The sequence below is a fragment of the Nerophis lumbriciformis genome, linkage group LG21 (assembly GCF_033978685.3).
Source record: "Nerophis lumbriciformis linkage group LG21, RoL_Nlum_v2.1, whole genome shotgun sequence".
Classification (NCBI taxonomy): domain Eukaryota; kingdom Metazoa; phylum Chordata; class Actinopteri; order Syngnathiformes; family Syngnathidae; genus Nerophis; species Nerophis lumbriciformis.
The window spans coordinates 12,413,765-12,437,038 of record NC_084568.2 but is presented as its reverse complement, the minus strand read 5'-3'; the positions used below and the strand labels follow the sequence as shown (position 1 = coordinate 12,437,038).

The 23,274-nt window shown below is 38.6% G+C and overlaps 2 protein-coding genes and 1 long non-coding RNA gene across 3 annotated transcripts in view; 2 read left to right on the top strand and 1 right to left on the bottom strand.

Annotated features, from left to right (window-relative positions):
• Positions 1-10,506, top strand: part of LOC133621282 (sialic acid-binding Ig-like lectin 14) — a 41,788-nt gene extending 31,282 nt beyond the window's left edge. The window contains exons 7-8 of the mRNA XM_061983310.2: positions 1,574-1,742; positions 8,572-10,506. Of these exons, the coding sequence (XP_061839294.1) occupies positions 1,574-1,742; positions 8,572-8,703 (301 nt within the window). The 3' untranslated portion in view covers positions 8,704-10,506. The remainder of the gene's footprint in view (positions 1-1,573; positions 1,743-8,571) is intronic.
• Positions 1-23,274, bottom strand: part of LOC140679675 (uncharacterized) — a 348,204-nt gene that overhangs the window by 102,467 nt on the left and 222,463 nt on the right. The gene's annotated exons all lie outside the window — the stretch shown is intronic.
• Positions 13,089-23,274, top strand: part of xrcc1 (X-ray repair complementing defective repair in Chinese hamster cells 1) — a 72,264-nt gene continuing 62,078 nt past the window's right edge. The window contains exons 1-2 of the mRNA XM_061983018.2: positions 13,089-13,661; positions 13,739-13,831. Of these exons, the coding sequence (XP_061839002.1) occupies positions 13,611-13,661; positions 13,739-13,831 (144 nt within the window). The 5' untranslated portion in view covers positions 13,089-13,610. The remainder of the gene's footprint in view (positions 13,662-13,738; positions 13,832-23,274) is intronic.

Below are 23,274 nucleotides of genomic sequence, written 5' to 3'. Positions count from 1 at the left end.
ATGTTATTAACGTGTAATTAACGCGCCACTAACAACCCCCCCAACTATGTCAAAACCTCTCCAAACTTGTCTTAGTCGTTTGTGCTGCAAACATTTTTGGTCTAACTTGTATAGTTTTTATGTTATGAACGTCTTATGCTGTTTATGTTATTAATGTGTAATTAACGTGTAATTAACGTGCTATTATTCATAACTATTTACCCCAACTATGTCATAACCTCTCCAAACTTGTCCTAATCGTTTGTGCTGCAAACATTTTTGGTCTAACTTGTGTAGCTTTAATGTTAACATTTTATGATTTTATGTTATTAATGTGTAATTAATGGGTAATTCACGTGCAATTAACGTGTTATTTATAACTAGTCCCCAACTATGTCTAAATCCCTCCAAAGTTGTCCCATTCATTTGTGCTGCAAACAATTTTGGTCTAACTATAATCATTTAGATTTTATTAACATTTTATGATTTGATGTTATTAATGTGTAATTAATGTGTAATTCATGTGCAATTAACATGTTATTATTTCTAACTAGTCCCCGACTATGTCAAAATATCTCCAAACTTGTCCCATTTGTTTGTGCTGCAAACAATTTTGGTCAACTCTAAACATTTTTATTTTGTTAGCATGTTATAGTTTTTATGTTATTAACGTTTAATGACTTTTTTTTATTAAGGTGTAATTAACGTGTTATTAACCATAAGCAGCCCCCAACTATGTCAAAATCCCTCCAAACTCGTCCCAATCGTTTGTGCTGCAAAAAAGTCTTGGTCTAACTAAAAATGTTGATTTTATTAACATATTATCGTTTTTATGTTAACGTTTTATGACTTTTTTTTGTTATTAATGTGTAATTAAGGTGTTATTATTCATAACCAGCCCCCCAAATTATGTCAAAATCTCCCCAACCTTGTCCCAATCGTTTGTGCTGCAAAATTATTTGGTCTAACTATTATAGTTTTGATTTGATTAACTTATTATGTTTTTATGTTATTAACATGTAATTAAGGTATTATTATTCATAACTAGTCAAAATCCCCCCCAAACCTGTCCCAATTGTTTGTGCTACGTTTGTGCTGCAAAGTTTTGGTCTAATTATAATAATTTTGATTTTGTTAATGTATTAATAGTTTTTATGTTATAACCATTTGATGTCTTTTTGTTATTAACATGTAATTAATGTGTTATTATACCTAACTAGTCCATAACTATGTCAAAATATCTCCTAGCTTGTCCCAATCGTTTGTGCTGCAAAAATCTTTGGTCTAACTATTATAATTTTTACGTTATTAACATTTTGAGATTTGTTTTTGCTGTTGACATGTAATTAACATGTTATTTTTCATAACTTGACCTTAACTATGTCAAAATCATTCCAAACTTGTCCCATTTGTTTCTGTTGCAACAAGTTTTTGGTCTAGCTATAATAATTTTGATTTTATTAGCAAATTATAGTTTTTATGTTATTAACGTGTGTGTGTTTGTGTGTGTGTGCGTGTGTGTGTGTGTGTGTGTGTGTGTGTAGGATGGGGGCTATGAATCATAATAACATCTGATCCTGCACTCTCTTCCCAGACACGTCCTGACTGGACGTCCTGCTGCAGGCCCGGCAGGAGGATCAGGAGCCAATCAGGAGTGCACGCCGCTCTACATCAACTGCACCGAGGTGACCCACGTGTACACCAACGGCAGCTACCAGCTGGTGTACCAGAACTGCACGCCTCACTTTGTGCGCACCAAGCAGGTACTCCAGGTTCTTTGTCCGGTACTTTCTGCTCAGCATTGCCAATATACTGGTTGGAGACCAGAAACAAACTCATAATTATATATAATAAAATTTAAAAAAAATTAAAATAAATAAAATTGTGATTGTTTAGATACTATAAATAGAAGGTTTCTTAGCAAAAAATGTGTAATACATAAAAACGTAGTTTTTATATAATTATATACAGAGGTGGGTAGAGTAGCCAGAAATTGTACTCAAGTAAGAGTACTGTTACTTTAGAGATTTATTACTCAAGTAAAAGTAATGAGTAGTCACCCAAATATTTACTTGAGTAAAAGTAAAAAGTATGTTGTGAAAAAACTACTCAAGTACTGAGTAACTGATGAGTAACACACACACACATATCATATATATATATATATATATATATATATATATATATATATATATATATATATATATATATATATATGTATATGTATGTATTTATATATATATGTATGTATATATATATATATATATATATATATATATATATATATATATATATATATATATATATATATGTGTATGTGTGGGAAAAAAAATCACAAGACTATTTCATCTCTACAGGCCTGTTTCATGAGGAGGGGTTCCCTCAATCATCAGGAGATTTTAATGGGAGCATTCACATACCATGGATTATATAGGGCACAGAGTGGGTGGGTACAGGCTGGTGTAGGGGCGTGGTGATTGGCTCATGTGTTACCTAGGAGGTGTTTCCGTCTGTGGCGGCATGCTGTTACAATTTCGCTGCGCTTGTTGAGGGATGACAGGTCTGGACGGTAAATAATAAACAGTTTTTCTTTCAAGCATAGGTTGCATCTTTTATTACCACTATTGTAAGGTGTGCTGGATGCAAGAATTTGCCATGTTATTGAATATTCAACATTATTGTCTTTGAGGTCCCAAATGTGTTTGCTGAGTTCTGTGGTATTCCGCAGGTTTTGGTTCCTGAAAGAAGCCTTGTGATTGTTCCATCTGGTTTTGAACTCTCCTTCAGTTAATCCTACATATGTGTCGGATGTGTTAATGTCCTTGCGTGTTACCTTAGATTGGTAGACAACTGATGTTTGTAAGCACCCCCCGTTGAGAGGGCAATCAGGTTTCTTTCGACAGTTGCAACCTTTGTTGGTTTTGGAGTCGCTCTGTCCGGGGGCCGACGGCTCATTTGCAATTGTTTTGTTGTGGTTTGAGATGATTTGTCGTATATTGTTCATACAGCTGTAGCTCAATTTAATGTTGTTCTTGTTGAATACTTTTCTTAGGGTGTTGTCTTTGGGAAAGTGTTTGTCAATCAGATTGAGGAATTTGTGTCCAATGTTAGTTGAGACGTTTTTGTTGTATGGGAGGTTGTACCAGATGATGTTGTTTCGTTTTCTGTTCTTTTTCGGTTGGTTTCCTGGCGTGGGTTCATAGGTGAGGGTGAAATTGTATCCGCTTTCATCAAGGGCTTTTTGGTACGGGGGGGTTGCCTGGTCAAATTCAGCTTTGCTAGATGACAGCATCGATAGCCTTTTATTAATTCCGGTAGGTATTCTTTTCGTGGTGGTGGGTGGGTGGTTGCTGTCATGGTGCACGTATTGGAGTGTTGTGTTGGGTTTCGTGAATGGTTGGTAGCTGTTATTTCTCAGGTTGAAAGTGACGTCAAGGAAGTTGACGGTTTGCTTGTTGGCTTCAATCGTGATCCGTAGGCCGTTCTCTTTGAAAATTTGGCATATGCGCTTCTTGGTATTCTCGCTGCTCCTTGGCGAGGCGCGACACACTGCCAGTCCGTCATCACGGTAAATACCAAGGTTCAGATTGAGGCTGGCGAGCTGGGAGAGGAGGAAACTCCCAACGAGTTCACACGTTTCTGCTCCGTCAAAACTTCCCATAGTGCACAACCCAACACCTTACAGAACATCCACCTGGAAAATAAAAGGATTGCGGCTGAACTGGACATTGAGGACAGGGTGGACGCCACAGCCAACAAGGAAGCCTTCATCACATTGAAGGACCACAAACCCAACTTCGCAAATAACCCAACATGCCGACTAATAAACCCAACTAAATCTGAAATAGGAAAAATCAGCAAAATAATCCTGGACAGAGTCAACACAAAAATCATGGACAAAACACCACTCAACCAATGGAGAAATACAGCAGCAGTAATCAAATGGTTCAACAACATCCAAGACAAACAACAGCACAACTTTATGTCCTTTGATATCGAAGAATTTTACCCTTCCATCACGCAAGACCTACTGACTCAAGCACTAGACTTCGCCTCAGACTACGACTCAATCACAGGCAACGAAAGAAACATCATCATCCACGCAAAAAACTCCATTCTCATCCACAACAGTACACCATGGCAAAAAAAGAACAATGCAACATTTGACGTCACTATGGGAAGTTTTGACGGAGCAGAAACGTGTGAACTCGTTGGGAGTTTCCTCCTCTCCCAGCTCGCCAGCCTCAATCTGAACCTTGGTATTTACCGTGATGACGGACTGGCAGTGTGTCGCGCCTCGCCAAGGAGCAGCGAGAATACCAAGAAGCGCATATGCCAAATTTTCAAAGAGAACGGCCTACGGATCACGATTGAAGCCAACAAGCAAACCGTCAACTTCCTTGACGTCACTTTCAACCTGAGAAATAACAGCTACCAACCATTCACGAAACCCAACACAACACTCCAATACGTGCACCATGACAGCAACCACCCACCCACCACCACGAAAAGAATACCTACCGGAATTAATAAAAGGCTATCGATGCTGTCATCTAGCAAAGCTGAATTTGACCAAGCAACCCCCCCGTACCAAAAAGCCCTTGATGAAAGCGGATACAATTTCACCCTCACCTATGAACCCACGCCAGGAAACCAACCGAAAAAGAACAGAAAACGAAACAACATCATCTGGTACAACCCCCCATACAGCAAAAACGTCTCAACTAACATTGGACACAAATTCCTCAATCTGATTGACAAACACTTTCCCAAAGACAACACCCTAAGAAAAGTATTCAACAAGAACAACATTAAATTGAGCTACAGCTGTATGAACAATATACGACAAATCATCTCAAACCACAACAAAACAATTGCAAATGAGCCGTCGGCCCCCGGACAGAGCGACTCCAAAACCAACAAAGGTTGCAACTGTCGAAAGAAACCTGATTGCCCTCTCAACGGGGGGTGCTTACAAACATCAGTTGTCTACCAATCTAAGGTAACACGCAAGGACATTAACACATCCGACACATATGTAGGATCAACTGAAGGAGAGTTCAAAACCAGATGGAACAATCACAAGGCCTCTTTCAGGAACCAAAACCTGCGGAATATCACAGAACTCAGCAAACACATTTGGGACCTCAAAGACAATAATGTTGAATATTCAATAACATGGCAAATTCTTGCATCCAGCACACCTTACAATAGTGGTAATAAAAGATGCAACCTATGCTTGAAAGAAAAACTGTTTATTATTTACCGTCCAGACCTGTCATCCCTCAACAAGCGCAGCGAAATTGTAACAGCATGCCGCCACAGACGGAAACACCTCCTAGGTAACACATGAGCCAATCACCACGCCCCTACACCAGCCTGTACCCACCCACTCTGTGCCCTATATAATCCATGGTATGTGAATGCTCCCATTAAAATCTCCTGATGATTGAGGGAACCCCCCCTCATGAAACAGGCCTGTAGAGATGAAATAGTCTTGTGATTTTTTTCCCCACACATACATATATTGCGCTCTACTACGGTATCGAGCACTATTTTTTGGATAACCTTATTAAGACATATATATATATATATATATATATATATATATATATATATATATATATATATATATATATATATATATATATATATATATATATATATTTAGTTTGCCGTTTTTGTTTACATGTTAAAGGTGTTTTAATGAATATACATGCATGTTTAACATACGGATTCCTTTCTTTCATGAAGACAAGAATATAAGTTGGTGTATTACCTGATTCTGATGACTTGCATTGATTGTAAACAGACAGCAGTGCTGGTAACGTCCACGATTTCAAATGGAGGAGAAGAAAAGTTCCTCCTTTCTGTCTAATACCACATGAAAGTGGTTGGTTTTTGGCATTTTATTTGTCCAGCTTCCATATTCGTTTTCACACACTTTACAAGAAATACATTGGCGGCAAATTCCGTAGCTTGCTAGCTTGTTTGCGCTGGCTTTCGGAGACTCTTATTTTGTAAGTGCAGGCGCGATGGAGCGGCACTTTTATTGTGAAGACAGGAACTGTGCAGTCAGTCTTTAGGCTTTTGACGGGATGTACGTTTGAAATAAAAACGTGTCTTTTTTCCTTCACACTTTTGATTGATTGATTGAAACTTGTATTAGTAGATTGCACAGTACAGTACTTATTCCGTACAATTGACCACTAAATGGTAACACCCCAATAAGTTTTTCAACTTGTTTAAGTCAGGTCATGTGACCGCCTGGCTCTGTTTGATTAGTCCAACGTCACCAGTGACTGCATTTGATTGGTGGAACGGAGTCAAACGTCACTAGTGACTGCATTTTATTGGTGGAACGGAGTGAAACGTCACCAGTAAGGCAGGCACTTTGAAGGTCTGTCTGACAGACCTAAACAAACAAAGCGTGCATTAACAGATCGATAAAAATTAGTAGCGAGTAGCGAGCTGAATGTAGATAAAAGTAGCGGAGTAAAAGTAGCGGAGTAAAAGTAGCGTTTCTTCTCTATAAATATACTCAAGTAAAAGTAAAAGTAAGTTGCATTAAAACTACTCTTAGAAGTACAATTTATCCCAAAAGTTACTCAAGTAGATGTAACGGAGTAAATGTAGCGCGTTACTACCCACCTCTGATTATATATAATAATCATAATGTAATACATAAAAAATGTGTTTTTATATAATTATATATAATAATATTAAACAAATACAAAAATTGGATTGTGATTATTTACATACTATAAATAGATTTCTTGGCAAAAAATGTGTAATACATAACATTTTTTTAAATGTAATTATACATAACAATAATAAACCAAACAAAAAATTAATTATTTGTGATTATTTATATACTATAAATAGAAGCTTCCTCAGCAAAAAATGTGTAATACGTAACAATTGTGTGTCTTATATAAATATATATAATAATAAACAAATTAATTTTTTTTTTTATAGAATTGTGAATTTTTTATTAAACAATTGAAACATAAAATATATGATCATTATATATAATAATATTAAACAAATAAATAAAAAACAAATAAAATAGGATTGTGATTATTTTTATACTATAAATAGAAACTTTCTCAGCAAAACATGTGTAATACATAAAAATTGTGTGTCTTATATAATTATATATAATAATAAACAAAAAAAACAAAAAAAATTGAATAGAATTGTGAATTTTTATATACTATAAATAGAAGATTTCTTGGCAAAAAAATGTGTAATACATAACAATTGTGTGTTTTTTATATAGTTATAAAACTATTGAAACATAAAATGTATAATAATTATATATAATAATATTAAACAAATAAAATTAAAATAAATAAAATAGGATTCTGATTATTTATATACTATAAATAGAAGGTTTCATAGCAACAAATGTGTAATATATGATTTTAAATTTTTTTATAATTATATATAATAATAATAATAATAAACAAATACAAATAAAATGAAAATAAATACAACAGAATTGTGATTATTTATATACTATAAATATAAGCTTTTCCAGCAAAACATGTGTAATACATAACAATTGTGTGTTTTATATAATTATATATAATAATAAACAAATCAAAATAAAAAATGTTTTTGAATAGAATTGTGATTATTTATATACTATAAATAGAAGGTTTCTTCGCAAAAAATGTGTAATACATAAAAAACGTGTTTTTATATAATTATATATAATAATAATAAACCAAACAAAAACTAATTATTTGTGATTATTTATATACTATAATTAGAAGCTTTCTCAGCAAAAAATGTGTAATACATAGCAATTGTGTGTCTTATATAATTATATATAATAAACAAATCCAAAACAATTTTTTTGAATAGAACTGTGAATTTTTATATACTATAAGTAGAAGCTTTATTGGCAAAAAATGTGTAATACATAACAATTGTGTTTTTTTATATAGTTATAAAACTATTGAAACATAAAATGTATAATCATTATATATAATAATATTAAACAAATAAAATAAAAATAAATAAAATAGGATTCTGATTATTTATATACTATAAATAGAAAGTTTATTAGGAAAAAATGTGTAATACATGAAAAAAATGTTTTTATATAATTATATAATAATAATAATAATAAACAAATACAAATAAAATGAAAATAAATACATTAGAATTGTGATTATTTATATACTATAAATAGAAGCTTTTTCAGCAAAACATGTGTAATACATAACAATTGTGCGTTTTATATAATTATATATAATAAACAAACCAAATAAAAACATTTTTTGAATAGAATTGTTATTATTTATAATAAATAGAAGCTTTCTTGGCAAAAAATGTGTAATACATAACAATTGTGTGTTTTTATATAGTTATAAAACAATTGAAACATAAATTAAAATAAAAAGTATGAATTCAATGTTAAAAAGTTTAAATACATTAAAAGCTTTAATAAAATAGATTTAGATGGAGACATGTGAATAAAGCGCTAACAGAGTTACTGCTTAAAAGCTTTTCTAAATAAAGATTTATCAACTAATGAACTACTTTGACTCATTCGCATGATAACGTCTTGGCCTTGTTTAGGTGCGTCGGATGGGCAGAAGAGGCGGCGAGCGCAGGCGAGGGGCTCTCGGCGCGCGTGCGGACACACAAGACGCCCCCGGGGACGTGAACGTGGCTGAACCCGAGTCGGCCATCTACCTGGAGGTCCTCTAGTATGACCTGTGAACCAGTCATGACCGGTAAAAACTGCAAAAATCTGGGACATGCGGCTAAGACGTTTCACATGAGAGCACAGCGTGTATGTGTGTGTGCTTTTAAAAGGCGGGGCCTGTTGCCTAGTGACTCGTGACGTCATCAAGAGGCGTTTGTCGCTTCAAATTGTTGATTTGTCTATTGAAAAAAAAAAAATCAGTCTAAGCCTGGGCCCCTGGAGAGGGGGATCCAGACTGAGGCCAATGGAAAAAAACTCATAGCCATAGCACACATAAGCATGTGTGTAAGAGGGAAACATCAAACATCAAAGAACACAAAGGACATTAAAGACATTAAAAGAACAGAGCTGATGCAACCAGACATTTCTACATAGACTTATACTTAGACTTATTTTTTATTGTCATTCAAATTTGATCTTTACAGTACAGATAAGAACGAAATTGCATTGCATTAGCTCATGGTAGTGCAGAATAAAAGAGCAATAAGGTGCGGATATAAATAAATAGATTACTGTACAGATAAATTGTCAGGTTCAAACACTGATGACATCTATTAAACAAGACAAGAAGCAAGGAATTAAACAGAGACAGAATTAAATTTGGCTCAATTGAGGAGAAACGTCTAGACACTGTACCCCTACACAGTGTCTCACGCTTCTGACGAAAGATTGTACGCCTCCTCTTTTATTTGGACTTTCCCTGATTACATGGCAACAGCTGTTTCTAAAGGGACGCGGGTCGTAAACAGCCATCGCCTTTCATTACAAACAGTTCAAAGAAAAGGTCGTAAAATAGTTCAAAGAAAAGGTCGTAAAAGAGTTCAAAGAAGAGGTCGTAAAACAGTTCAAAGAAGAGGTGCCTGGAATTTGGGCGGGTCCTGCTTTCTCTCCGCTTTGTAGTTCTCGGGTCAAGACAAAATCTTTCTGTGGATTACAATACATCAAAGAAACAGAACCCTCATGTCGCTCCCCATCCCCCACAGTGGAGTTTTACAAGCATTTTGTTTGGTAGGATCAAAGACAGCTTTTGTCTTCTCGCTGGGAACTCATGGCAACACAAACTTTTGTGATAACTTAGATACAATTATTCTGACATAAATATATTGCACTTTTGCATATGCATCCATGTTTATGGATGTATGTTATATTGTCTTTATATTCCAGCGAGTTAATCCATTTTTTGGGGGGGAATTGAGGGGCTACATACAGCTACAAAAGTTAAAAAAAAAAAACATATACACTGTGGTGGCCTCTGTGGTGTTCCACGCCATCGTCTGCTGGGGTGGGGGGAGCAGACCCAACAAAGCAACCAAGAGAACCGCTCACTAACTCTCGGCCAGTGTCCAGTCCGCATGGATGAGCGAGGATACGTCCAAAGGAGACTGAGGTGTCCGACACACGCTCATTCAGCCAAGCTATCGTTAACAAGTTAGATTATTCATTACTAGTTATTATTATATAACGCTGTTTATTACGTAGACTGGCCATGACCTTGAACCGCTCCTGTCCTCTCCTTAATCTGATGGAGAAGATGAGAAGGTTTGAAGTACACTTTGTCTTCTTTTTAATCCGCACTTACACACACACACACCGGCGCAGATGTGATTTGGTCTCCTCTGTGTAGCCGCTGTCATTTCACGCAAATGGATTTTGTGGAGATGTTTTATGTTCCCCCGCAGGTGGAAAGCCATAAAAAGCTTTATTGACTTTGTGAGCACATCACAATGACAATACACTTTTTTTTTTTTATTGCCAGTGCTGGGAAACGTTCCTCGGCATGTCATTATTAGTATAAATAATGTCATTACTCATTATGTAGGCACTATTTCATGATCACCTGTAAATAAAGTCAACATGACAAAAAAAAGTGTGTTCGTGTGCAGCATTTTTAAAAACAAACTTTAAAAAGACGCTGAACAAGCACAAAATAAAGCTCCTTTATCGTATTTTTTTTATTTTATTTTATTTCCATCTGTATGGAGATTTCCTTTTGAGTCACACCCTCTTGTTTGTAGTTCTTGCTTTCCGGAGTCCTATATGTAACTTTTCTGGTTTGTCTCTTCAACGTAAATCTATAGGTCAGGGGTCCCCAAAGATTTTGACTCACATTGGGTCGAAAGAACATGGCCATGGACTAACTATTTGTACAGTGCATCTGGAAAGTATTTACAGCGCTTCACTTTTTCCACATTTTGTTATGTTACAGCCTTATTTGAAAATGGAATATTTTCATTTTTGTCCTCAAAATTCTACACTAAATACCCCATAATGACACCTTTTTTTTTTTTTTTTGCAAATCTTTTAAAAAATGTAAATCAAGAAATCCCATGTACATACCTAGTCAGGCCCTTTGCTCAATTCTTTGTTGATGCACCTTTGGCAGTAATTACAGCCTCATGTCTTTTTGAATACAATGTCACAAGCTTTGACACACCCATCTTTGGGCAGTTTCACCCTTTCCTCTTTGCAGCACCTCTCAAGCTCCATCAGGTTGGATGGGAAGCATTGGTTTTCATCCAGGATGTCTCTGTACATTGCTGCATTCATCTTTCCCTCTATCCTGACTAAGCTGCCGCTGAAAACCATCCCCAAGCATGATGCTGCCACCACCATGCTTCCCGTTAGGGATGGTATTGGCTTGGTGATATACTGTATATATACTAGAGATGCGCGGATAGGCAATTATTTCATCCGCAACCGCATCAGAAAGTCGTCAACCATCCGCCATCCACCCGATGTAACATTTGATCAGAACCGCATCCGCCCGCACCCGCCCGTTGTTATATATCTAATATAGACGATGCAAGGCATTAGTGAGGTTATAAAGCTTTTGCCTGTTAAAGAAAGGAGACTGATCCAATGCAGTGCAGACATTCGCGTGCCACGCTGTCACGACCCAGACGCACACCAGTGCGCAATCATATGGGAGTCGCGCTGAGCGCACCTCCAAGCGCGTCTCGCTGCCGGCGACGGCCGCGTATGAGCCCGACGCTCAAGCGCCATCCATTTTCAGGGCTAGTTGATTCGGCAGGTGGGTTGTTACACACTCCTTAGCGGGTTCCGACTTCCATGACCACCGTCCAGCTGCTGTCTATATCAACCAGGGTGAGCCCCACCCCTTTCGTGAGCGCACTGCGCGCGGAGTGACCCCTGTTACGCGCCCCCGGCAATGGGGGTGGCGGGCAGGTAAGCTGCGCGGGCGGAGCGCGCGGAGTGACCCCTGTTACGAGCCCCCGGCCACGGGGGTGGCGGGCAGGTAAGCTGCTTACCTGCTGCGCGTGACGCCGGCCGCGGCAAAGGCGGACGAGGCGGGGTGTCGGTGCGGTGGGCGCGGTGGTGACCCTGGACGTGCGTCGGGCCCTTCTCGCGGATCGCCTCAGCTACGGCTCCCGGTGGGGCCCTCTCGGGGGAAGGGGCCTCGGTCCCGGACCCCGGCGAGGCGTCCCTTCTCCGCTCCGTAAAAGTGTCCATCTCTTTTTTTTTTTTTCTTCTGTTGTGGCATATGCAGCAGGTGCCTGCTCGTTTTTCGTATGTGGGTAACAACATTTAACTATTTATATATATTTCCGAATTGGTTTAACTGCCACCGGCCTGAATCTATTTAAAATCTTTTTTTTTTTTTTATTTCAACCACCCGACCCGACCCGACCCGCGGATAAAATCTAATTTTTTTAAATTTCATCCGCCCGATCCGCGGATAATCTGCGGACTCCGCGGTTGTGCCCGCAAACCGCGCATCTCTAATATATACATATATATGTATGCATGCATATATATGTATGTATGCATATATATGTATGTATGTATGTTTATATGTATGTATGTACATATATATGTTTTAATTTATTTATGTATATATAAACATTTAATAAAAGTCAAATACAAATAAGGCAACAAGAGAAGTATCCCACACTTCTTTTTGTTAAAGTAAATATGTGCAGCAGATATGGGTATCTACATCAACAATATGATTTGCTTGATTTAAAAAACAACAACAACAACGGGCTATAGTTTGGGGACCCCTGCTACAGGTAATCAAAACAAGCAAAAACAAAGAACCCCTGGAGTATTATTCATGTGGTCAAACTATAAACTGAAAAAAATCAACACAACACTAAAACTTGCATCAGTTTATAATATAACATTAATTGCATTTTTCTGTAGTATTATGTTTTCGGCATTCAATATAAACAAACACATGCAGTACCACAGTTTGACCAGCCAGTGGAAGTAATTACTATACTAATCCGCAAATAAATGACAGAAGAAGAAAACAGTTTTCTATGCCACGATACGCCACTATGCATGTAAAACTCAGAAACTGGAAGTGAAGACACTTTACTCAGCTACAAACATCAGCAAAACTACAGAATTGGCTGTACAGTATCTTCCTAAAAATAGATTAGCCGTACGCCTAAATGTGAGGCGATGATGACATGCCGCTAAAGACCTGTGGAGGGCAGCAATACGCCTACTGGAAGAAAAAAAATAGAAGAAGACGATGCTCCTTCTGATTGGATGAACATACCAGAAGTGTGGTGACAACCTCACAGAGTGGTTTTGGGTGGGAAAAAGAATTGGACATTATACGTGCAATATAAAAACTATATATTTATAATCTGCAGTAATTACTGCGATTGAAGAAGGAGTAAGCAGATGTTTACTAAGAGAATAGTGGTTTTAGAATTTACGTCACTTGGGAGTATTTTGGTTTATTAGCTAAAAAGTAAACTCTCCTTGTTGTTTTGCTAGCATGCTAACTCGCTAGCCGATCCATTTGTTGCAGTCCAAATACTATTTTTCATGCCAAATACTATTTTCGTGCCGGCGAGTCACGCTAACTTTTTCAACTTTAGAAAACAGTCTTCATAACTACACACACGCACGGGCTAATTAAAAGGCGTCAAAAATGCCCGAAATCAAAGTGCAGCACGTGGTGTCGTGCAGCAGCGAGGACAATGTAAGTTAAGAAGACGTACACTGATGGAGGTGAAAAAAACACACATTTCAAATGTTTGCTGTTTGTCCTCCTTGCAGACGCACAAAGCAGACAACTTGCTGAGCTCCGACACCTACAGGAAGTGGAAAGCGGCCAGAGCCGGAGAGAAGCAAACTTCAGTCATCCTGCAGGTGCACACGCCTCTCTTTTTTGGGTGATTGAATTTTGATTGAAACTTTTATTAGTAGATTTACACAGTACAGTACATATTCCGTACAATTGACCACTAAATGGTAACACCCGAATAAGTTTTTCAACTTGTTTAAGTCGGGGTCCACGTTAATCAATTCATGGTACAAATATATACTATCAGCATAATACAGTCATCACACAAGTTAATCATCAGAGTATATACATTGAATTATTTACATTATTTACAGTCAGGGGGGATGTGGAGGGGGTTTGGACGGGGGGTTAGGTTTGGTTGATATCAGCACTTCAGTCATCTACAATTATATATTTACCATGAATTGATTAACGTGGACCCCGACTTAAACAAGTTGAAAAACGTATTTGGGTGTTACCATTTAGTGGTCAATTGTACGGAATATGTACTGTACTGTGCAATCTACTAATAAAAGTCTCAATCAATCAATCACCTGCTCCCAGTGCCACCCACACTGGTTTAAATGTAACTTAGATATTGGGTTTCACTGTGTAAAGCGCTTTGAGTCACTTGAGAAAAGCGCTATATAAATATAATTCACACTAATTCACATATTGACATGCTGCATTGCCTAGAGTGGATTTTGGCTATGACTTACAATAGTGATGTGCAAATCAATACTGAAATATTGATACTGCCGATACCAGGGGCCGTATTTATCAAGCGTCGGGGCCTTATTTATCAAGCGTCTTAGAGTGCCATTTTACACTTAAAGGGGAACATTATCACAATTTCAGAATTGTTAAAACCATTAAAAATCAGTTCCCAGTGGCTTATTATATTTTTCAAAGTTTTTTAAAAAATTTTACCCATCACGCAATATCCCTAAAAAAAGCTTCAAAGTGCCTGATTTTAACCACCCGTCCATTTTCCTGTGACGTCACATAGTGAAGCCAACACAAACAAACATGGCGGAAAGAACAGCAAGCTATAGCGACATTAGCTCGGATTCAGACTCGGATTTCAGCGGCTTAAGCGATTCAACAGATTACGGATGTATTGAAACGGATGGTTGTAGTGTGGAGGCAGGTAGCGAAAACGAAATTGAAGAAGAAACTGAAGCTATTGAGCCATATCGGTTTGAACCATATGCAAGCGAAACCGACGGAAACGACACGACAGCCAGCGACACGGGAGAAAGCGAGGACGAATTCGGCGATCGCCTTCTAACCAACGATTGGTATGTGTTTGTTTGGCATTAAAGGAAACTAACAACTATGAAGTAGGTTTACAGCATATGAAATACATTTGGCAACAACATGCATTTTGAGAGTGCAGACAGCCCAATTTTCATCAATTAATATATTCTGCAGACATACCCTCATGTCAGCAGGCCAGGGAAGCTAGGGTCGATATTCTTCTCTTGATCAGCTTGGGACGGTGTGAGCCAAGACATCCAGGGGGGTTTAGCTCGCTCGTCTGCGGGAACAAACTGCCGCCATTGCTTGCCGTGCTAGCGAGGCCCTTTGTCCCTGAATTTCTCACACACTCCGGCAGATTCAATGGGGGTCTGGCGGCAGATTTCTTTGACTTTATCGTTGGAAATGCATCTGCTTTGAGTGTCGCAGGTTATCCACACATTCTTGCCATCTCTGTCGTAGCATAGCTTTCGTCGGTAAAGTGTGCGGAACAAACGTCCAATTTCTTGCCACTTTCGCATCTTTGGGCCACTGGTGCAACTTGAATCCGTCCCTGTTCGTGTTGTTACACCCTCCGACAACACACCGACGAGGCATGATGTCTCCAAGGTACGGAAAACAATAGAAAAAACGGAAAATAACAGAGCTGTTTTGACCCGGTGTTTGAGAAAATGGCGGATTGCTTCCCGATGCGACGTCACATTGTGACGTCATCGCTCCGAGAGCGAATATTTCATTCGCCAAAATTCACCCATTTAGAGTTCGGAAATCGGTTAAAAAAATATATGGTCTTTTTTCTGCAACATCAAGGTATATATTGACGCTTACATAGGTCTGGTCTGCGATGAGGTGGCGACTTGTCCAGGGTGTACCCCGCCTTCCGCCCGATTGTAGCTGAGACAGGCTCCAGCGCCCCCCGCGACCCCAAAGGGAATAAGCGGTAGAAAATGGATGGATGGACATAGGTCTGGTGATAATGTTCCCCTTTAAGTCCTGAGAATTTGCGAAATTTAGTCCTACTCTCAAACTTAAGAATAAAAGCTATTCATCAACTTTCTTAAGTCTAAGAATCACTCCTACTCTCCACGATATTTAAGAGACCTTCAGAGGTGTCCTAAGTGGTTAGGAGTTGCCAGCGGGGGATGGCACTGAGGCGAGAGAGACGTGCGCGAACGTTCAGGGAGCGGAAGGATGTCCTGGCTTTGTTTGATGACGAGCAGCTGATCAAACGGTATCGTTTAGACAGAGCGGGTATTATTTTTGTCACAGATTTAATAATAAGGGGCGTCATCTCATCAGCAACATCACGCAGCAGAGCTTTCACAGCAGAACTAAAGGTCATCACAATGCTTCGATATCTCGCCACTGGGAAAATGAATTGGAAAGAAAAGGAAACATTTATTTTTGATTCATTGCCAATATTGTTTGTTTGTTTTGTATTATTTTGTAGTTTAATGTCAAAATATACACTCCCATTGTCCACTTAAATATTTCTAAGATATTTCTTTATTCTTAGACAAGGGATTCCCTTCCGTGATTGGTCATTTCTATGGACACAGAAATGACGTCACCTAATATTCCGTTTACGGCACATAGTAATGTCGTAATTCAGCTCTGAGTGTGACACTTAAGATTCAGTCCTACACTTCGCTGAAAGTGTGGGTAAGACGCTTGATAAGTAATTTTTAAGTGCAGCTTTCAGCGAAGAATTTCTTTACTCATAAGTCAACTCTTAGCAGACTTCTTAGGAGTAATTCTAAGACGCTTGATAAATACGGCCCCAGATCTTTATGCTGTAATGTCGATTCTCAATTTAAAATATCGATACTTTTGTTACTTTAATTCAGGAGTGTCCAAACTGAACTCACATCGAATACACAATCTTCACTGCCTGCGTTCAATTCGATGACATGACAAAAACATTTTAGCTAGTATTGATGTTTTTTGAACACTGATACAGTTAGCAATTAAATAAAGGAGTGAACATCCCGGTCAACAAAGTAAGGACTTTATAAACAAGTTGTGACAACGTTCACGACACATCGCCTGCTGCATGATTCCTCACCTCATTAACGCTCAGTCACAGCAGCTGATGAACGCTGCACTGAGAAAATAAAAACAACATCAAATAGTTTTCTCCTTCCCTTTATACTTTTAGTGTGGGAACAAGAGCGTCTGTCTCCAATATTGTCCACACCTGTCTCCGTTTAAACACAGCAGTGCGCTATATATATATATATATATATATATATATATATATATATATATATATATATATATATATACAGTGGGGCAAAAAAGTATTTAGTCAGCCACCGATTGTGCAAGTTCTCCCACTTAAAATGATGACAGAGGTCTGTAATTTTCATCATAGGTACACTTAAACTGTGAGAGACAGAATGTGAAAAAAAATCCAGGAATTCACATTGTAGGAATTTTAAAGAATTTATTTGTAAATTATGGTGGAAAATAAGTATTTGGTCACTTCAAACAAGGAAGATCTCTGGCTCTCACAGACCTGTAACTTCTTCTTTAAGAAGCTCTTCTGTCTTCCACTCGTTACCTGTATTAATGGCACCTGTTTGAACTCGTTATCTGTCTAAAAGACACCTGTCCACAGCCTCAAACAGTCAGACTCCAAACTCCACTATGGCCAAGACCAAAGAGCTGTCGAAGGACACCAGGAGAAGAATTGTAGACCTGCACCAGACTGTGAAGAGTGAATCTACAATAGGCAAGCAGCTTGGTGTGAAAAAATCAACTGTGGGAGCAATTATCAGAAAATGGAAGACATACAAGACCACTGATAATCTCCCTCAATCTGGGGCTCCACGCAAGATCTCATCCCGTGGGGTCAAAATGATCATGAGAACGGTGAGCAAAAATCCCTGAACCACACGGGGGTACCTGGTAAATGACCTGCAGAGAGCTGGGACCAAAGTAACAAAGGTTACCATCAGTAACACACTACGCCGACAGGGAATCAAATCCTGCAGTGCCAGACGTGTCCCCCTGCTTAAACCAGTGCATGTCCAGGCCCGTCTGAAGTTCGCCAGAGAGCACATGGATGATACAGCAGAGGATTGGGAGAATGTCATGTGGTCAGATGAAACCAAAATAGAACTTTTTGGTATAAACTCAACTCGTCGTGTTTGGAGGAAGAAGAATACTGAGTTGCATCCCAAGAACACCATACCTACTGTGAAGCATGGGGGTGGAAACATCATGCTTTGGGGCTGTTTTTCTGCTAAGGGGACAGGCCGACTGATCCGTGTTAAGGAAAGAATGAACGGGGCCATGTATCGTTTGATTTTGAGCCAAAACCTCCTTCCATCAGTGAGAGCTTTGAAGATGAAACGTGGCTGGGTCTTCCAGCATGACAATGATCCCAAACACACCGCCCGGGCAACGAAGGAGTGGCTCCGTAAGAAGCATTTGAAAGTCCTTTAGTGGCCTAGCCAGTCTCCAGACCTCAACCCCAAAGAAAATCTGTGGAGGGAGTTGAAAGTCCGTGTTGCTCGGCGACAGCCCCAAAACATCACTGCTCTTGAGAAGATCTACATGGAGGAATGGGCCAAAATACCAGTTACTGTGTGTGCAAACCTGGTAAAGACCTATAGTACCGTATTTTCCGCACCATAAGCCGCCCTGGGTTAAAAGCCGCGCCTTCAATGAACGGCATATTTCAAAACTTTGTCCACCTATAAGCCGCCCCGTGTTATAAGCCGCATCTAACTGCGCTAAAGGAATGTCAAAAAAACAGTCGGATAGGTCAGTCAAACTTTAATAATATATTAAAAACGTGATGTGGGCGCGCATGGAGTCGTATATCAACATGGACGGAGCTGCGTGAAAAAAGCCACCCGGCCTCTTCGCGTAAACTTACCTTAACCACTCGCTCATCTTTTCTTCATCCATCCATCCCTTCGAGTTAGCTTTTATGATGACGCCGGCTGGAAAGGTCTCTTTTGGCAAGGTCTTCCTTTTGAATATCACCATGGGTGGAAGTTTCTGGCCATTAGCATGGCAAGCTAGAACCACAGTGAAGGATGACTTCTCATTCCCTGTGGTGCGAATATTCACCGTACGTGCTCCCGTTGTATCCACAGTGCGGTTCACAGGAATATCAAAAGTCAGTGGAACCTCGTCCATGTTGATAATGTTCTCTGGCCGGATCTTTTTTTCAGCTATCTTGTTTTTACAATATGCACGGAAAGTAGCCAGCTTTTCTTGAAAGTCTTTAGGCAGTTGCTGTGAAATAGTAGTCCGTGTGCGGATGGAGAGATTGCGTCTTTTCATGAACCGGAAACCTGTCGCTTAGTAGGAGCCATTTTGTGGTCTTTACAGATGTAAACACACAAAGGAAATGAAACGTAATATCCGCGCGCTTCTTCTTCTTCTACCGGGGCGGGTGGTTGCTTACAGTAGAAGAAGAAGCGCTTCCTGTTCTATGGGGGCGGGTGCTTACCTTGGCGGTTGCTTGCGTAGAAGAAGAAGCACTTCCTCTTCTACGGGGAAAAAAGATGGCGGCTGTTTACCGTAGTTGCGAGACCGAAACTTTATGAAAATGAATCTTAATATTAATCCATATATAAAGCGCACCGGGTTATAAGCCGCACTGTCAGCTTTTGAGTAAATTTGTGGTTTTTAGGTGCGGCTAATAGTGCGGAAAATACGGTAATCGTTTGACCTCTGTTATTGCCAACAAAGGTTATATTACAAAGTTTTGAGTTGAATTTTTGTTATTGACCAAATACTTATTTTCCACCATAATTTAAAAATAAATTCTTTAAAAATCCTACAATGTGAATTCCTGGATTTTGTTTTCATATTCTGTCTCTCACAGTTTAAGTGTACCTATGATGAAAATTACAGACCTCTGTCATCATTTTAAGTGGGAGAACTTGCACAATCGGTGGCTGACTAAATACTTTTTTGCCCCACTGTATATATATGTATGTGTATGTATATATATATATATATATGTATGTGTATATATATATGTATATATATATATATATATATATATATATATATATATATATATATATATATATATATATATATATATATATGTATATATGTGTGTGTGTATATATACATATGTATGTATGTATGTATGTATGTATGCACGCACGCACGTACGTACAGTGTTGGCGCTAAGAATTTTCAAAATGGGGTCCCAGGGACCCCATCAAGTCATAAAAATGGGGTTCCAAAGTAGGTTTTTGGGGGTCCCACTTTTTTGTAACCATTTTGAAAACAAATGATAAGTTAAAGTTAAAGTACCAATGAATGTCACACACACACTAGGTGTGGTGAAATTTGTCCTCTGCATTTGACCCATCCCCTTGTTCAGGGAGGTGAGGGGAGCAGTGGGAAGCAGCGGCGGCCGCGCCCGGGAATCATTTTGGTGATTTAACCCCCAATTCCAACACTTGATGCTGAGTGCCAAGCAGGGAGGTAATGGGTCCCATTTTTACAGTCTTTGGTATGACTCGGCCGGGGTTTGAACTCACAACCTACCGATCTCAGGGCGGACACTCTAACCACTAGGTAGAGTATTAGTAGGTATGTGTGATAATGCATACATACTTGTATGCATTAACCTGTTATATCTCACATTCTATATTGTGTTTTGGAAAAAGGTTGTCATAAATGTTACTTAATTTATTACAAAAATAATACAAAAGAAAACAAATTTTTATGCATATGTAAATGTATTCAGTTATGAACATTCATTCACTTTCTTCTTTCCTTTATGGATGTAAACTTTACCGCTGCCGGTAGTTTTTTCTATATTTGTATTTAATACGTTGTAGGTGTATTTATTTCAGTATAAAAGTGTAAGAGGTTTTTTTCTTCGGTCATGAAATGATGATAATGGTGTGCCAGGGTATACATACATTATTTATTTGACGCTTAAATCTCTAGAGTCTAAGTCAACTTCAAATCTATCCGTCATTTCTAAGTTTTTTGTTGTGGTTGTTGTTTTTTTGTTTGTTTGTTTTCTTCCCTTTTTGTCAATGCAAAATCTTTCACAAGGAATATTTTTCAAAGTGGAATATTTATGTGAAGTAAGGCTGCAGCTAACGATTATTTTTCTATCGATTAATCTATAGATTATTTTTTCGATTAATCGGTTAATCTATAGATTATTTTTTTCGATTAATCTATAGATTATTTTTCCTTTTACCGATTATTTTTTTTATTTAAAATGAAGATGAAAAAATAAATGTAGGCCAGTTTTTTCAAAAGGCATGGCTTTTATTTACCAAAAAAAAAAAGTATGGCCACTCAGTCAACATTGACAACAACATGACAAAATATTCTGTAACAATGTAAACATTTAAAACTTTTAACATTTAACAAAATTAAAAGTAGCTTATTTGCTTTTTAATGTGCAAATATAAAAGTAAACATCCAGTGCAAATCTTAATATTCTGCAATAGTATAAGCATTTCAAAAGTAAAAGTACCGGTATTGCTTATTTTGCTTTAAAATGTCCAAAAATAAAGATAAACATCCAATACAAAAAAGTGCAAAACGAAAATAATCTGTAACAATGTAAACATTTCAACAAAAGTAAAAGTATTGCTTATTTGCTAAAATGTGCAAAAATAAAAATAAACATCCAATACAAAAAAGTGCAAAACAAAATATTCTGTAACAGTGCAAACATTTCAACAAAAGTAAAAGTATTGCTTATTTTGCTTAATAACACAACAATGATAATATGATGAAAGTGAAAGTTAATTGTTGGTTTGTACATAGTATATGTAACCGTTAATGTTGTAAAAGGTATTTGCACAACTAATTAACGTTAGCGTTTGTGACACGTCTTGTGCCGTGGGGTTCTTTCAGGACCGACAGACTGAACGCCAGACGGCTTTGCCAGGTTTACAATCTTTTAATTTTACACAAAGTATTTTCTCTTCCAACTCTTTTCTCTTTCTTTCCTCGCTTTTCAGCTCCTCTTCCTCGCTCGCTCGTTGTCCCCTGTCTCTGTCTCTCCTCCTCTCTCGCTCCACGTCAGCTTCACTCTGACTCCTTCCAGTCTCTCTTCCCTTTCTCTCTGCTGCTCCCCTTTTCTTCAGCGAGAGGAGATTGGATGATCGTGCCCAGGTGCGCGGATCGCGCACCTGGGCACGATTGCGGCGTCGCTCCCGGCGCGCCCCACCTCGCCGCTCGCTCGCCGGCCCCGCCTCTCCACAGCGTTAAAGAGGAGCGCGTCTTTGTAAACACTGCACGCCAAACGCACCTCTCAGAGCGAAACGGTGCTTTAGTTTATGAATTTACAACGCAGATACAAATGACACATTCATGTTTTTGTGTAATGATGACAACGTATACCGTATTTTCCGCACTATAAGGCGCACCTAAAAACCACAAATTTTCTCAAAAGCTGACAGTGCGCCTTATAATCCGGTGCGCCTTATATATGGGTTAATATTAATATTAATTTTCATAAAGTTTCGGTCTCGCAACTACGGTAAACAGCCGCCATCTTTTTTCCCCGTAGAAGAAGAAGAAGCGCGCGGTGCATGCTGGGATATGTGACGTTTCATTTCCATTTGTGTGTTTATGTAAAGACCCCAAAATGGCTCCTATTAAGTGTGTTGTCTGTCTAATTATAAATAATGCAGACGAGGCGTGTTAACTGAGTTCTCAACGTTTACTCACAGCGTGCTCATAACCACATTCTAACTGCCAGCATACAACAACGCTTCTCAGGGCTACCGCGCATGCTCGTCACTATCGTTGCATGCTGGGTAGTGTAGTTGTTATATTTGCTAGCTCATAACATCGCATTAAGAGACACGCTTACGCGCTTAATTCAATACTCGCCGTCATTCCGGGTGGATTGACAAAAGACCTCCAGCCGCTAGATATTGGTGTCAACAGGGCATTCGAAGCTAGACTGCTAACTGCGTGGGAACAGTGGATGACAGAAGACGAACACACGTGACGTTCACCAAGACAGGGAGACAGCGCCAGACGACATACGCCACTATCTGCCAGTGGATCGTAAATGCCTGGGCTGATTCAGTCTCATCTGTGGTCCGAGCTTTCAGGAAGGCAGGAATTGTCACTGAACTAATAAACGGCAACGACACTGACTCCATTAATGACGACTTCGACGAGACGGAGCCGGCCATGTTGGATGCCGTATTCGCTCAACTGTTTAATTCGGACACTGAAGAGGAAGAATTCGAGGGATTTGTGAATGAGCTATAACTTCATAAAGTGAGCTTTACATTTTTATTTA